This window comes from Rhinopithecus bieti, unplaced genomic scaffold, assembly GCF_001698545.2.
Source record: "Rhinopithecus bieti isolate Rb0 unplaced genomic scaffold, ASM169854v2 scaffold_5132, whole genome shotgun sequence".
In the NCBI taxonomy this organism is placed as follows: domain Eukaryota; kingdom Metazoa; phylum Chordata; class Mammalia; order Primates; family Cercopithecidae; genus Rhinopithecus; species Rhinopithecus bieti.
Window position 1 is genome coordinate 1,337,691 of NW_016804791.1, and position 15,086 is coordinate 1,352,776.

A 15,086-nucleotide genomic window follows, 5' to 3' on the forward strand; every position below is an offset into this window, starting at 1 on the left:
AGTTTGGGTATAAGTGGTGCCAAAGTAATTCTTCTGTTGGTAGCTAACAGGTCTGACTGCTTAAGCTCACTAAAATACTTATTTTCTTATTTGTGAAAGCGATAACTGTCTCTAATTATTTAAATATTATCAAATAAACTGGATTCAGTGGTGTGTGCCTATAGTCCCACCTACTCAGGAGGCTGAAGAGGGAGGACTGCCTGAGGCCTGAAGTTCAAGACCATACCCGCACATACATGCACGAACGGGTGCGTGTTATAGAATGAAAAGAATGGGGTTACACTCATTCATTTATTTATTTTATTTTTTTTGGGGGGGGTCTCGCTCTGTCACTCAGGCTGGAGTGCAATGGTGTGATCTCAGCTCACTGCAACCTCCGTCTCCCAGGTTCAAGTGATTCTTTTGCCTCAGCCCCTGGAGTAGCTGGGATTACAAGTACACGCCACCACGCCCAGCGGATTTTTTGTATTTTTAGTAGAGACGGGGTTTTGCCATGTTGGCCTGGCTGATCTCGAACTCCTGACCTCGTGATCGGCCCACCTCGGCCTCCGAAAGTGTTGGGATTACAGGCGTGAGCCACCGTGCCCAGCCTACACTAATTTAAAATGTTATTAATAGGGGAGACTGGTGGGGAGGCAGGCAGAAAGGAGGCATAAGGAACTCTACATTTTGCTTAATTATTTTGTAAACCTAAATCTGCCCTAAAAATAAAGTCTAACGATAAAAGCAAAGATAGAATGATATTGAGGCGTGGTCCTCTTTAAAAATAGGATTGTGTCTAGCTGAGATCACTCTCTGCTACTTTATTTTAGCAATCGTGTTTTGCTACGGACTATGATGAAGCATTAAGGGCCAGCAGCAGTCAAGGCCGGACAGTTTGGCCTATTTATGGTTTAGTACAGATACAGAGGGCATGTAGGGGTCTAGGCCCTGGATTGGAAGTGAAATTTGCCCTTAACGTTACCAAGACGGTGATCCTATTTCACATTTTTTATCCCCAACTTCTATCAGTGTCATTACTAGGTGATACTTATGGAAAATAGGACAATGATTATCCTAAGATTTCAAAGCATAAGTATTAAGTGGTAAAAATGTCATATCCATTTTAAAGAAAGGGAGGCATAGAGGTCTAACATTCCTAAATGACACTGGAGCAAAAATAGAAATAAAATTCAGGCGTCTAGGGCCCTGGCTTTCCCGTCATGCTGTTCATTGTTAAAGTGATCGTTAAAAAATAACAATACAAAGAAAGACAGGGTCCCAGTCTTGTGAGCACTCATATTTTACAGAGAAAGGTGTCAAAAAGAAGCTTTACGTGAGCCTCAATTCTGCATAGGTGTGGTTTTTTAAGATCATTCAGGGAAGGGTTTGCGTTTGTTGCCATTAATTTTAAAAGTATTAATTTCTTCGTTATATCCTGTTTTTAAAAAATTGTATTTGCCCTAATCATATAATAACACGAAAAACATTGTATGATCCAGGCAAAAAAATAAAGTGCTGGGTTTAGTTATTTGGTTTCAAACAAGCCATAAGTAGTATGAAATTTCTAGTTAATATTCTACGTAAAGATCTATGAATTCAAAGGCCTTGAGACCCACTAAGGCACCAAAATAAAATAACTTCGTGAATAAACTCAGCCAAATTACTTAAATCCATAATCCCTTGCTTTTTACAAATAGAAATAACTCACCACTTGTCTCCTGGGAAAGATAATATTAGTCTATTCTGATGACACTTCTGTATAATATTAGTCTATTCTGATGACACTTCTGTATAATATTAGTCTATTCTGATGACACTTCTGTGGCATTTTGGATTGCCAGTTGATAATTTTCTAAAAAGGTAGATACAAACCATTGCTGGGTATGCTGTGGCCACGGTGAGGGCATAGTATAGATGCTGGCCACCATTTGAAGGAGAACGTAGTTTTGGCGGGTGAGTATTTCGAGTTTGTGGGTTATTGTTACAAGCTGTAAAAGGACCTCAGCAACTGCAGAGCAGCTGTCGTGTTTGTGTACTCTCTATTGGACCTAGAAGACAGTCCTGCACCTAGTAGGTGCTCCAGAAGTATTTTCTGAATGCTGAGTGAATCGTCCCCCTCCAACAACGGAGAGGGAGGCTAATATGAACAAGAGCCCTCCAGGAGTTTGTGCCTGCCTTCCTTTTACTACTTGGTGAGGAAGGATTATGAATATGTAAGAAATGGGAGGGACTAGAGAATGAGGTAAACCCTTCAACGGTTACCCAGCTATCCCTTGGCCTGACCTCCCCTAGCTCCATGCCCCAAATGCAACTCACTTTTCCCTTCCATCCAAGCCTTCCTAAAAATAACTTCCTTTTCTAACCTCTCTCTCCTGTCACCACTATTCATTTCCAAATCTCACACCTTCCCTTACCTCCTTGAAAATATAGCTGACCTGAAAAAAAAAGCGGCAGGGGTAAGGGTGGGGAAGAGAAAACTCAGCCAAACCGTGAAGATTTTGTACCCTTATATATTTGGACTGCATTGCGTAGTGATGTTCTCTGTTGAAAATGGGGTTGCAGATGCTTGTTCTAGGGTGGTTACTAGGTAATGTGGAACTTTAGTAAGGAGTTAGCTTCCAACTCACAAGAATGTTTAGTCTCAACTGATTGTTATTCTTAAGCCTCTTATTAAGTGTAAGTGTCCATAATCCAGGCTACACAGTCAAAGTCAGGTACTGCAATAAGTCATTTTCTGTTCAATTTCTTTTCCTTGCCCCACCTGTAAGGCAACCTTTAAAAAAAAAAAAAGATACAAGATTTTACTCTGTCACGCAGGCAGGCAGTACAGTGGCAAGATCATTAACCTCGAACTCCTGGCCTCAAGCAATCCTCCTGCCTCTCAGCCTCCCAAAGGAGGCATGAGCCACTGCCACCGTGTCTGGCTCAATTTTCTGCTCAATTTTAAAGCTCAAAATAGTATTGTAATTGCCCATAATATAAAACATAATACAAATTCACTTTTTACTCCTTTTTTCTTTTTTTTTTTTTCTTTGAGATGGAGTCTCATCCAGGCTGGAGTAGAGTGGCGCGATCTCGGCTCACCGCAACCTCTACCTCTGGGGTTCAAGTGATTCTCCTGCCTCAGCCTCCCGAGTAGATGGGATTACAGGCGCCTGCCACCAAGCCCTGCTAATTTTGTATTTTTAGCAGAGACTGGGTTTCCCCATTTTGGCCAGGCTGGTCTCGACCTCCTGACCTCAGGTGATCCACCTGCCTCGGCCTCCCAAAGTGCTGGGCTTACAGGTGTGAGCCATCATGCCTGGCAGTATGTGGATTTTTGAATTGCAATACACAATCAGCAAGCAGATAAGTAGTAAAAAGTGTGGACCGGGCATGGTGGCTCACACCTATAATCCCAACACTTTGGGAGGCTGAAGAGGGTGGATCACTTGAGGTCAGGAGTTTGAGACCAGCCTAGTCAACATGGCAAAACCCCGTCTCTACTAAAAATACAAAAATTAGCCAGGCGTGGTGGCAGACACCTGTAATCCCAGCTACCTGGGAGGCTGAGGCAGGAGAATCACTTGAACCCAGGAGGCGGAGGTTGCAGTGAGCCAAGATCACGCCACTGCACTCCAGCCTGGGCAAAAGAGAGAGACTCTGTCTCAAAATAATAATAATAATAACAATAATAAAATAAAAATAACAATCCACATACTGTATACATGTATGTATAACTATTTATTCAGACCCAGGATATTTTTCCTTTCTCCTATCAGAGCCTCATGAGCTATCACTCATCTGGGGAAACTCCGGGAAGGAAAATTAATTATAGTACTGGCAGCATTGGAATGGTCGGGTGACAGAGAAGCCATGTGTGCCATGTGTCAGACATACCCCCTTACCATCTTGGAGGGACTCAAGAACTTTCTGAATCAGGAGGCATATTCGTAAAAATTTTCTAAAATTCCAGAACCTTTATAATATTTGTGCTTGCTAATTTTCTTATCCTATCTCTTTCCCCATAGCTCAACAGTAAAACTTTTAAATTAAAAAAAAAAAAAAACCTACATGATTACACTCAAGGGTAGCAAGGAGGGTGGAAGCTAGAAAGATTGGGAGACTCTAACCCCCTTCACAGTGCCCCTACTCTGTCGCCCCATGGATGGCCTATGCCTCCCTCCTGGGAGAAAAGCAGGCGAAGCCCCTGGGGCTTGATACACAGAGGAAAAGGAAACTTCCAGAGTTAAGACTCTGAGGCAAAACCGGGAAGAGGGGCTGAGCAGTAGAGAGGCTTCTCCTTTCAGAGAAGCAATTTGGGGATCTTAACTCTTGGTTTCTCATCTTTAATATGGAAATATTAATATATTTCTTACAGGGCTATTGTGATGATTACGTAAGATAGTCCATGTAAAATGCTTGACATACTTCCTAAAACACAGTAAACGCTCCACACATTACCACTATTGGCCCTCGAGTCACTGGATGGTGACACGGACATAGTCCAGAGAAATTAAATCAAGGCTGGGTGCGGTGCCTCACACCTGTAGTCCCAGCACTTTGGGAGGCCGAGGTGGGTGGTTCATTTGAGGCCAGGAGTTCAAGACCAGCTTGGCCAACATGGTGAAACCTCCATCTCTACTAAAAATACAAATATTATCTGGGCGTGGTGGCTGCATGCCTATAATCCCAGCTACTTGGGAGGCTGAGGTATGAGAATCGCTTGAACCCAGGAGGCAGAGTTTGCAGTGAGCCGAGATGGTGCCAGTGCACTCCAGCCTGCGTGACAGAGTGATACTGTGCCTCACAAAATTAATAAATAAATTAAAATTAAAATTAAATCAGGCCACAGGTTAAGAGAGAACTATAGATTGCCTCCAGGTCCAAAATGGTGAATCGAGGCTGGGCACGGTGGCTCACGCCTGTAATCCCAGCACTGTGGGAGGCTGAGTTGGGTGGATCATTTGAGGTCAGGAGTTTGAGATCAGCCAGGGCATGGTGGCATGCGCTTGTAATTTCTGCTACTCAGAAGGCTGAAGCATGAGAATTGCTTGAACCCAGGAGGCAGAGGTTTCAGTGAGCCGAGATCGCACCACTGCACTCTAGCCTGAGTGACAGAGTGAGCCTGTCTCAAAAAAAACCAAAAACGGTGAATCATCTTCTTATCTCCATTTTACAGATGGGGAAACTGAGGTTACAGAGAGGAAGTAACATTTCCAAAGTCTCTGGCTAATGAGTAGTGGGCTGAGATTCAATCCTGGACCGCTTTACCTTCTAAGACCATTTCCATGTTCTTCTATGCAGCGTCACCTCCTGATGTAAATGTTAACATAAATGAAACCTAATTTTGAAGATTTATTTTTGGAGCTGGAACTAACAAAACATTCCAAAATCAATTAACAGCATATTTTTACACTTTTCCTCTATTTTACATATAAGGAGGAAGAGGTTGTGTGAGCAATCATAAATACGTATTGAATCTTTGGATCAGCTACCATCCTTCACCTTTAAGGTCTTATTTTCAATGAATAAAGAACAGAGACTTAGCCTGGCAATAAGTGTGCCTGAAAAATGCTGCTAGGGACAGGAAGTGTTTAAGGAATGAATTAAATCATGATTTGCTGTGTCAAGGTCTGTACTAAAGAGAAACAGAAAGGAACATGTGCTTTTGAGAGAAACAGGGCCAGGGTGTGATTTTTCCAAATGCTTTAAGAGCTGTGGTTTCATGTAAGTGTTACTTGCAAGCTGCCCACAAATGCTGCCGCCTGGGCTTCCTGCGCCGGGTCTCCCTGGAAAACCCGAAGGAGCTTTGGCACTGAAAATGATCTTGTCCAGGGCCAAGAATTTAACACAATTAAATATCTCCTTGACTGAGAGGCCTGAAACCTAAAGCTGCAGAAAGGTGGGAAGGAAAGAGAAGTATGAAGGTGAGAGCCCACTACTAGCTCATGGTAGAGGAGTAAATTTCACCTCCACTCTTGCCTTCCAAGAGCCACATCTGGCCAGATGTTTAGTTTCACTCTTTGTCTTTCCAAACGAGGACAAAGTGCATGCCATTATCTGGTTTCTTTAAAGTCTCTAAGAGTCGGCCGGGTGCGGTGGCTCAAACCTGTAATCCCAGCACTTTGGGAGGCCCAGACGGGCGGATCATGAGGTCAGGAGATAGAGACCATCCTGGCTAACACAGTGAAACCCCGTCTCTACTAAAAAAAAAAAAAAACAAAAACCCTGTCTCTACTAAAAAAAAAATACAAAAACCTAGCCAGGCGAGGTGGTGGTGCCTGTAGTCCCAGCTACTCGGGAGGCTGAGGCAGGAGAATGGCGTAAACCCGGGAGGCGGAGCTTGCAGTGAGCCGAGATCTGGCCACTGCACTCCAGCCTGGGCAAAAGAACGAGATTCCGCCTCAAAATAAATAAATAAATAAATAAATAAATGAAAATAAAGTCTCTGAGAGTCTCTGCCAGATGCTTGGGTTGATATTTTGAAGCAGTAAAAATGAAAGAAAGAAAAGCAGAGAGAGAGGTGACTAATTCTGTGGAGAATGTTTGCCCTTAACATTCTTCTCTAAATATTTGGGTTATTAAAAGGATCTAACAATATCTTATTTTATAAAGAAGCAGAAGAACATAGTGACAGCTGGGCCCAGTGGCTCATGCCTGTAATCTCAGCACTTTGGGAGGCTGAGGTAGGAGGACTGCTTGAGGTCAGGAGTTCAAGACCAGTCAGGACAACAACAACAAAAAAATATATTTTTATTTACAAAAGAATAAAAAATTAGCTGGGCATGGTTAATCCTGGTTAGCACACCTGTAGTCCCAGCTACTTGGGAGGCTGAAGTGGGAGGATGACTCGAGTCTGGGAGGTCGAGGCTGCAGTAAGCCCACCACTGCACTCCAGCTTGGGCAACAGAGTGAGACTTCGTCTTAAACAAACAAACAGACAAACAAAACAGTGACTCTGAAATCAGAACTAGATTCCTAACCAGCTCTCTTAATTACTGGCTGTGAGCTTTAACCAAGGCATTTGTGTGAAGATGTAGTATTTTTAACGGGAATACTAATGCAATACAAAGTACCTCATGCAGCTTAATAAAGAAGAACTATTTTTATTCTTTTAACTCTGTGATGAAACTCTGTCCTTATTCTGTTGTATTCTGATAAGGATTTCCTTCTGAGATCATAAGCTCAGGGACTCATCTATGAAGAGGGTTGGTGTCTCCATGAAGGGCTGGATATTTTTGATGTTGATCACTCAGGGAAGGCATGTACCCTTAGTCAGGAAACTGAAATTAGACCAGAGAAGTAACTACCTCCTTCTCATTGTCCTGCATCTACAGCTCAAGGAATCTAGACACGGTTAGGGGCCCTCCTGAATAGCAAGGTGGAAACGAGGAAGGGCCACAAGCTGAAGATGCGAAGCTGTATGGTGTAAGCCAGACTGCATGTCCTACAGGCGGCAGATGACGGCAGCGAGGAGGAGAAACCCTGAAGTCAGAACATCTCCCGTTGTGCATCTGAAGCATTAGAAAAGCAAACTCTCCTAGTGGAAGGTGAATTTCAGGACAGAAGGTGGGGTTTGGTGTCTGAGTGCTTCTTCCCAGGTGGAATGGGGGCTTATTTCAGTAGATTTCCTTGCAAGTCCTTTAAACTTTTCAAAGCTTTCAGTTACATCTATTGCGTCTCGTGAAAACTCTAAAATAGGAAGTTTGGACATTGTTATTTCTATTTTTATGAGTTAACTAAGTTTTAAAGAGATTACATGGCTTGCCCAGGATCGTGAGATTAGTAAATGGCAATGCCCAAGGAAAATCCATTAAAAAAAAAATTATTCGCAGTCCAAGATTTCAATGATCTCCAAATTAGGAGAAGTAACGCATGGCGTGAAGGATTTTTAAACTATCATTTTGCATTATTCACACCACTTACCCTTCCCACTTCACTCACATCTTAGGTAACTGAGTCAACTGCATTCAAAAGAAACATTTTCCGTGTTCCTCATGAGCACATCGCTGATGGCTGTCCGAAGAGATTTAGCTCACGATCAATTCAAGCACGCAAAAGGACATAACCTGTACATATCCATCCGGCTCCACAGAGTAATGCATCAAATAAGTGTTATTGTCTAAAACTATGTGCTTGCTTTTCTGATTTAGCCCTAAGTTTATAAATCCACGAGTGGGATCAAAAATGATTTTCTGATTCTAAATTTCTGAAAATCATTATGAGATGTTTAACTGAAAAAATGCTTTAGCGGCATACAATATTACAAGTTACTTAAGCTACAGCTCAGAAGCTATACACACACACACACACACACACACACACACACATATATATATTTTTTGAGTCTTGTTCTGTCGCCCAGGCTGGAGTGCAATGCCATGATCTTGGCTCACTGCAACCTCTACCTCCCGGATTCAAGCGATTCTCCTGCCTCAGCCTCCCGAGTAGCTGGGACTACAGGCATGCACCACTACACCCACCTAATTTTTGTTTTTTTTTGAGACGGAGTCTTGCTCTGTTGCCCAGGCTGGAGTGCAGTGGCGCGATCTCGGCTCACTGCAAGCTCCGCCTCCTGGGTTCACGCCATTCTCCTGCCTCAGCCTCCCGAGTAGCTGGGACTACAGGCGCCTGCCACCACGCTTGGCTAAATTTTTTTGTATTTTAGTAGAGACGGGGTTACACCATACTGGCCAGGATGGTCTCAGTCTCCTGACCTCGTGATTTGTCCACCTCGGCCTCCCAAAGTGCTAGGTATACAGGCGTGAGTCATGGTGCCCGGCCGCAAAATACATTCTAAGGAATAAAAATGATCGTAGTTAGTTTTCCACAGTCCAAAGCAAGCTAATAATATTTAAAGAGTTAAAAGTGTAATATAATCATCGGTCAGGTTTCTGCAACCAACCAGAGTTGAAAGGAGTCAAATATCAGCATAATGCAGACAATGTACTCACTGGCATTGTGGGCCTTTATTATTCGGATAATCATTTTCACCTTGTGGAAACTTTTCTAGAATTATATACTTTTATGTCTAATCAGCAAATTAGGCAGTTGAAAAGTATGTATGAAGCAACTAATATGTGTCCCGATTAGGCTAGGTAGTGTGGGTATATAAAAACAGTTTATAAAGGTGTAGGCTCCTATGCAAACCGTGGTAGGGTCAGGGGATGGGGAATTCATTAACATATTCAATATTTTTTTACTCACCCACACCTAGAGAAACAGTACTGTTTTACATGTGCTGTAGGAGTTCAGAGAAATAATGATTAATGTGTTTTGGAATAATTACATAATAAAACGCTTTGCTGAATACAGTTAGTTTTAAAATATAAAATACAGGGGGGTTTGCAGAGAAATCTGTTCAACTCTTAAAATAATAATTTTTAATTTATGTTTATATAAGAATTCCATTTTATTGACATGAAATACTGGTACTTTTTTTTTTGAGATGGAGTCTTGCTCTGTCATCTGGGCCGGAGTGCAGTGGTGAATCTCGGCTCACTGCACCCTCTGCCTCCCAGGTTCAAGCGATTCTTCTGCCTCAGCCTCCCCAGTAGCTGGGATTACAGGCGTGAGCCACCACACCTGGCTAATTTTTCTATTTTTAGTAGAGATGGGGTCTTACCATGTTGGCCAGGCTGGTCTTGAACTCATGACCTGAAGTGATCCACCCGCTTTGGCCTCCCCAAGTGCTGAGATTATGCATGAGCCACCGCACCTGGCCCAGTACTTTTACTGATGAGAAAACTAATGTAAAAGGAAGGTCTGTCTTACATACAGTACGTGCTGAATCTGGGTTTTTTGAAAAAAAGCCATTGAGAAGACTTATTCCTATCTTAATTTTTAAGACATATATTACTGCAAACAGAAAAATTGTACTAGATACTGGGGATATATGAATGAATAATGCCGTTTCTGTCTTCAAGACCTTACTGCTTGGTAGGTGAAAACAAGTGAACGAACGAAGGCATTGCAAATCAATGTGGGAGGCTCTATGAGTACGCGGCCACAGAGGAAAAGGCTGAGAGGGAAAGCTTCCATGAGTAGGTGACTTCGAGAAGGTCATCCTGGCCAGGCACGGTGGCTCACACCTGTAATCCCAGAACTTTGGGAGGCCGAGGCAGGCGGCAGATCGCTTGAGCTCAGGAGTCTGAGAGCAGCCTGGGCAACAGGGGGAAACCCTGTCTGTACAAAAAATACAAAAACTAGCCAGACATGGTGGCGCGAGCCTCTCCTCCCAGCTACTTGGGAGGTTGAGGCGGGAGGGTCACTTGAGACCGGGAGGCGGAAGCTGCAGCGAGCAGAGATCGCACCACTGCACTCCATCCCGGAGGAGAGAGCGAGATCCTGTCTCGAAAAACAAAAGACAAAAACAAAAACAAAGATGGTCATCCTGCATGACAACCAGGAGGGGACAAATGTGTGTCTGTGGGAAGCTGAAATGATGGCGGGGGAGAGAGCAGGGAAAGACATTCCAGAAAAAGGAAACTGTGAACAGCAGACGAAAAAGCCTAGTGAATGAATGGCAAGCCTGAGACCAAACTTAGGGTTTCCTACACTTATTTCAAAGCCCTTCATTATCTATATGGAGAGGGGGAGTCTTTAAACACAAATATTTAGATCATATTGACTGAGATGTAGATATAAATGAATGCTAATAATTACTTTTCGTTATTTTGGGGTGTTAAAAATTTACTGTACAAGATTGTATTCGTTTTAAGTATCTTCTAACATGAGCCATTTTGTATTCAATTTCAGGTAGAATGCTGATCACAGCACCAAATGGGTATCTTCTACAGACAAAGTTATTTTAATAAAAATATAGTCAGGATTTCCTGAGAGATTATAGAAACAGAATAAAAGCATTAAAACTGTTAAGTCATTAAATACGAGTACTTTGTATTTTGAAGGCTCTTAAAATTTAGTTTATAAATTGCTTTTACATAACATATGCACTGAAATACAATTTAAGATTAGTTTTGAAAATAGGTGTTCGTTTGAACCACATCGTTAGGTATTTTATTCAAAGCTCTTTATAAAAAGAGCTTTACTATATTCCAGTAAACTTATTCTGAAAATAAGAAAAATTTAATCTCGTGCTATGGCTGCAAAGTTTCCGGAAAGCAGGATTTAAAACTTCCATTGTAACTTTAACCAGCGGTCATGTCAAATTTCACAACTAAGAACATTTTAACGCATGTTAACACTGAGCACAACATGGGCACGTTTTTGTTGCTATGAGAACCTTCTATTTTGTATGAGACATTGCAGCCTTGACGACGCAATGTTTGTGCCTATTTTGCGCATGTTTTTCTACAGCTATTCCTCTCCTCTAGTAATAATAGTCGAATGGCTCTGGTTTCCTCTTGCGCCCGGCCCAGTTTTTCCGTTTTAGCTTAGCTGTCATAGGCTGTGCTGCTGCTTTCTCTGGGAAAGGACGGTGAGGACTGGACGGGAGAAACCCGGAGGGCAGGCGCGGCCGTTCTGCAGCAGCTGGGCCGATGGGAAGCGGGAAGAGGAGGCTGGGCCGCGGGCTGGTTCTGTCACCCCCTCGGGAGCCCAGCTCTTCACCTAGCTCTCCGGCGCTTTTCAAAATCTGCAGTTCACAACAAAAATCGAGCAACGCCACGTCGCACAAACAGGACAGGAGGGGAGAGGGGTGTGTGCGCGCGCGTGCTGTCCCCAAATGGATGAGAAATAATGGAAAGGAGGCGCTGGCGACCGTGTGATGAAGTAACACTGCTAGGCCCGGGACTAGTCGGGCTCCGGCCTCGGGTCTAGAGGGACAAGGTTGGGGGCCGGGTGGCAGACGCGGCTGCTAGTCTTCCCCCAGCGCGAGGGTCGTGGCGGGAAGCGGGGACGGGGCGCGCGCTCGGAGCCTTCTCCCCGCCCCGCCCCGCCCAAGGGTCTTCCTCCCCCAGAATTCGGAGCGGCCCCTCCTCCAGGCCAGGCTCGCCGCGGGGCGCTGAGCAGGCCGGGACACCGCGGCCGAGGTTATCGTTAGGCATCTCCCAGGCGACCGGCTCCGCAGCAAGATGGCGGACGAGAAAGACAGGGAAGGTAAGGTAGGGGCGACGGGGAGCCGCTGCCCTCGCCGCCCGCCGCGACACCGGGTGGCATGGGGAAGCGCCGGGTGGGGTAGGCCCTGGTCCATCTGGAGTCCCCACCCGCAGGGAGAGGGTGGCCTGAGGAGGGGGCCACCCCGCAGCAGCAGCAGCCGCCCTGCCCCGTCCCCGCAGCCCGCCCGACCTGCCGCCCCGCCCTGCCCCGCCTCTCTCCCCTCCTCCCGCCTTCTCCCTCCTCCCGCCCTGTTCTCTCTCCCCTCCTCCCGCCCTCTTCCCTCTCTTCCTCTCCTCCCGCCGCGTCCTCCTTCCCCATCTCTCGGAGGCCGGGCCTCGGCTCCTGCGCGGGCTGCGCCGGAGGCGCCGGCAGGGGGTGCTGATAATGGCGTCGTTGTTCACTGTCGCGGGGAAGTCGTCGCCGCCTCCACACCCTCGCCGGGGGTCTCGGTGCCGCAGGCGCCACGCCCGTAGCTGTCCAGGCGGTGGGCCCCGGGGGGTGGCCTGGGTGAGGAGGAGTTCTGGCCGCCAGAATCTGGCGGGATCCTCTGTGTTGGCGCCGAAACCCCGCCCTGGCGCAGCCTGATGGCGTTCGCGGCCACCATTTTGCCTCCTTAATGAGGACGCAGGAGGACGGTCTGGAGGTCACAGCCGCTGCCCCTGAGCTTCCCGGTGCTCCAAAATGCCTGCCCCGCGGCCGGCTTGCGTCGCGCAACTGGCCTGGGGTCTTGTCTTAAAAAAAGAAAAAAAAGACACACACCCAAACAGCAATTTTAATAAAGATGAAAACCAAAATCTGGCAGAGACTTTGGAACCGCTCGCGGTCCCCGGGGGACCACCCAGCCCCGCGCGGTGGCCGCCTGCAGAGGCGGGACTGCGCTTCGAGGCTTAAGGTCGCCAGATCAGAGGCATCGATGTGTTGCCTGTGCGGAGACACCAAAAAGTGGTTGCGTTTATTTGCGAGACCTTTCATGTTTTCAATTCATGGTGTGATTAGTGGTGCGATCAAAACCCGATCCTTGGTTACCGCGCCCTTAGGTACTCAAAAATAATTGTGTTTGCTAGTTGGCAAAGTCGCCCAAAAATATCCAGAAAGCCATAAAACAGTAAAGGTAAACAGGAAGTGAAAATATTCCTCCTTTGTTTTCTTTCTGGAGTGCTCAAAACACCCTCTCAAACCATTTTTCTCTGCACAGAACCAAGTGTGGTCAGGTTAACAGCTAATATTTGGAAAGAAACGAACCCTGAGATATTTAGTCACTTGTTCCGGTGATCACAGAAAATCGGCGAAGACACATGAAACTGTGCCAACAGTCTACCTATTGATAACAAGGATACTGTGATTTTTATATAATATTAATCTGAGAAGCCAGGATTGTTTTATAGGTATTACCGTTACAAAGATGCCCTTGCATACAAAGAAAAGGGTAGTTTTAAAACTTTCCCTGAAAAAATGGTGGGTTTTTTTTTTTTCACAAAAAAAAAAAAAAAAAAAAGGGAAAACCATTAGGAGGTAAACTAGCAGGTAATTATAGATATTTATTTTCTTAAACAAAGTTAGGTCAGCATGAGAAAAAACGCACTGGAGTATGGTACAAATACAGTATCGGTTTTTAAAAATTGAGAGTTTTCCTGATTTTCAGCTTTCGAACAATATTTTCTATGTAAAATAAATTCAGAGAAACAATTCTGTCGATAACTCATAGAAGAAATAATCACTATTAAAAGGTGGATGCCATTCATTCAGAATACATGTATTTAATGCCATTATGTAGATAAGGCATTCATTCTACTTAGAACTTTGAAAGATACAAAGATGAAAAAGACATTGTCTTTGCTTCCAAGGAAGGTGAGATCAGTAAGGGAGACGAGATATGTACAAATCGGAGGGAATAGTTAACTGGGCTGAGTAGTCTCGGTTCCAACCACTGTGCTAGGTGTGTATCCTTGTAGTCCGTGGACAGCAGCCTGGACATCACGGGCTGTCGCCGACCTAGTGAATCCGTCTTCATTTTAACATGTCTGTAGGTGATTTGTATGTACATTAAAGTTCGAGAAGGCCGGGCGTGGTGGCACGCCCTGTAGTCCCAGCTACTCGGGAGGCTGAGACAGGAGAATCGCTTCAGGAGACAGGAGAACTGGGGAGGCGGAGGCTGCAGTGAGCCAAGATCGCGCCGCTGCACTCCAGCCTGGCGATAGAGTAAGACTCCGTCTCAAAAAAAAACAACAACAAAAAAAAACAAAGTTCGAGAAGCACTCAAATGCTATATGTCATTTATTGTTAACAGTTTTATGGATTAACTAATTGCAGTTTGAAGGGTATTATGAAATAAAGGCATTTTGTCAGAGGATAAGCTAAGTAGAGACTCACTTTGGTGATGAGCTCTTTTTATGGAAATAGTCCATTACTAGATTGTCAGCTACCGTATTTTGAATTTTCAGACATTACATTAACCAATTAATCAGAATTGATTAAGTTTTGAGGATTCACTCAACTAAACTCATAAAAGACTGATGTGCAAGCTTGAATGATTTATTAATTTAAATAGGGGTATATACATTGACCCGCAGGCTGATTTTGGTAATGTAATATACTGTTTTATGGGTACTAAGCTTTGGGTAGTGTGAATTTGTAGTTGATGACCATGGAATCACACAAAAGAAAGGATAATTTTGAAGGATGTGTTCATTACCCTGTAAGTTCCAAAAGGTCTGGAACCATTTCTGATCTGTTAATACTGAGTGTTGTGCAGAGTGCTTGGAACATGGTAGGTAGGTAATCAATAAATATTTGTTAAATTCAGAACATTTGAATTAGTCGAAGACAGCTTATGTTTTAACCAAAGCATTCCTAGCTATTTCCCTCAAACTTATTCTATACCTGAAAGTACACAAAACTCGTTTTAGGTCTCTTTTTCCCTCTGCTTTACCAGTAAGGTACATTCTTCTGTTCCATGTGGCTCCACAAAACGCTTTGTTTCACAGCGCCGCGGTATTCACTAGCATGTCGTTAAGGAACAGCTACAAAAACCTCATTGTAGAAATACACATGTTTTCAATAGT

General features: G+C 44.4%; 2 protein-coding genes across 6 annotated transcripts in view; one reads left to right on the forward strand and one right to left on the reverse strand.

Annotated features, from left to right (window-relative positions):
- Positions 1 to 11,282: 11,282 nt before the first annotated feature.
- On the reverse strand, positions 11,283 to 12,226 carry LOC108528553 (uncharacterized). The gene is given in 5 exon segments (XM_083287441.1): positions 11,283 to 11,619; positions 11,622 to 11,703; positions 11,705 to 11,833; positions 11,836 to 11,905; positions 11,907 to 12,226. Coding segments are annotated over 5 exon segments (816 nt in total). The 5' UTR covers positions 12,119 to 12,226; the 3' UTR covers positions 11,283 to 11,296.
- The window catches only part of DRC8 (dynein regulatory complex subunit 8), a 186,020-nt gene continuing 182,243 nt past the window's right edge, over positions 11,310 to 15,086 (forward strand). For 3 of the 5 annotated variants that reach the window (XM_017870415.1, XM_017870417.1, XM_017870418.1), the window contains exon 1: positions 11,611 to 12,024. Coding sequence is in view for 4 of the 5 variants with exons in the window: in XM_017870417.1 (XP_017725906.1) it covers positions 12,000 to 12,024 (25 nt within the window). In the remaining variant the exon portion in view is untranslated. Of the gene's footprint in view, positions 11,405 to 11,566; positions 12,025 to 15,086 lie in introns of those variants that run through there. The other 2 variants (XM_017870412.1, XM_017870413.1) reach the window with 2 other exon arrangements.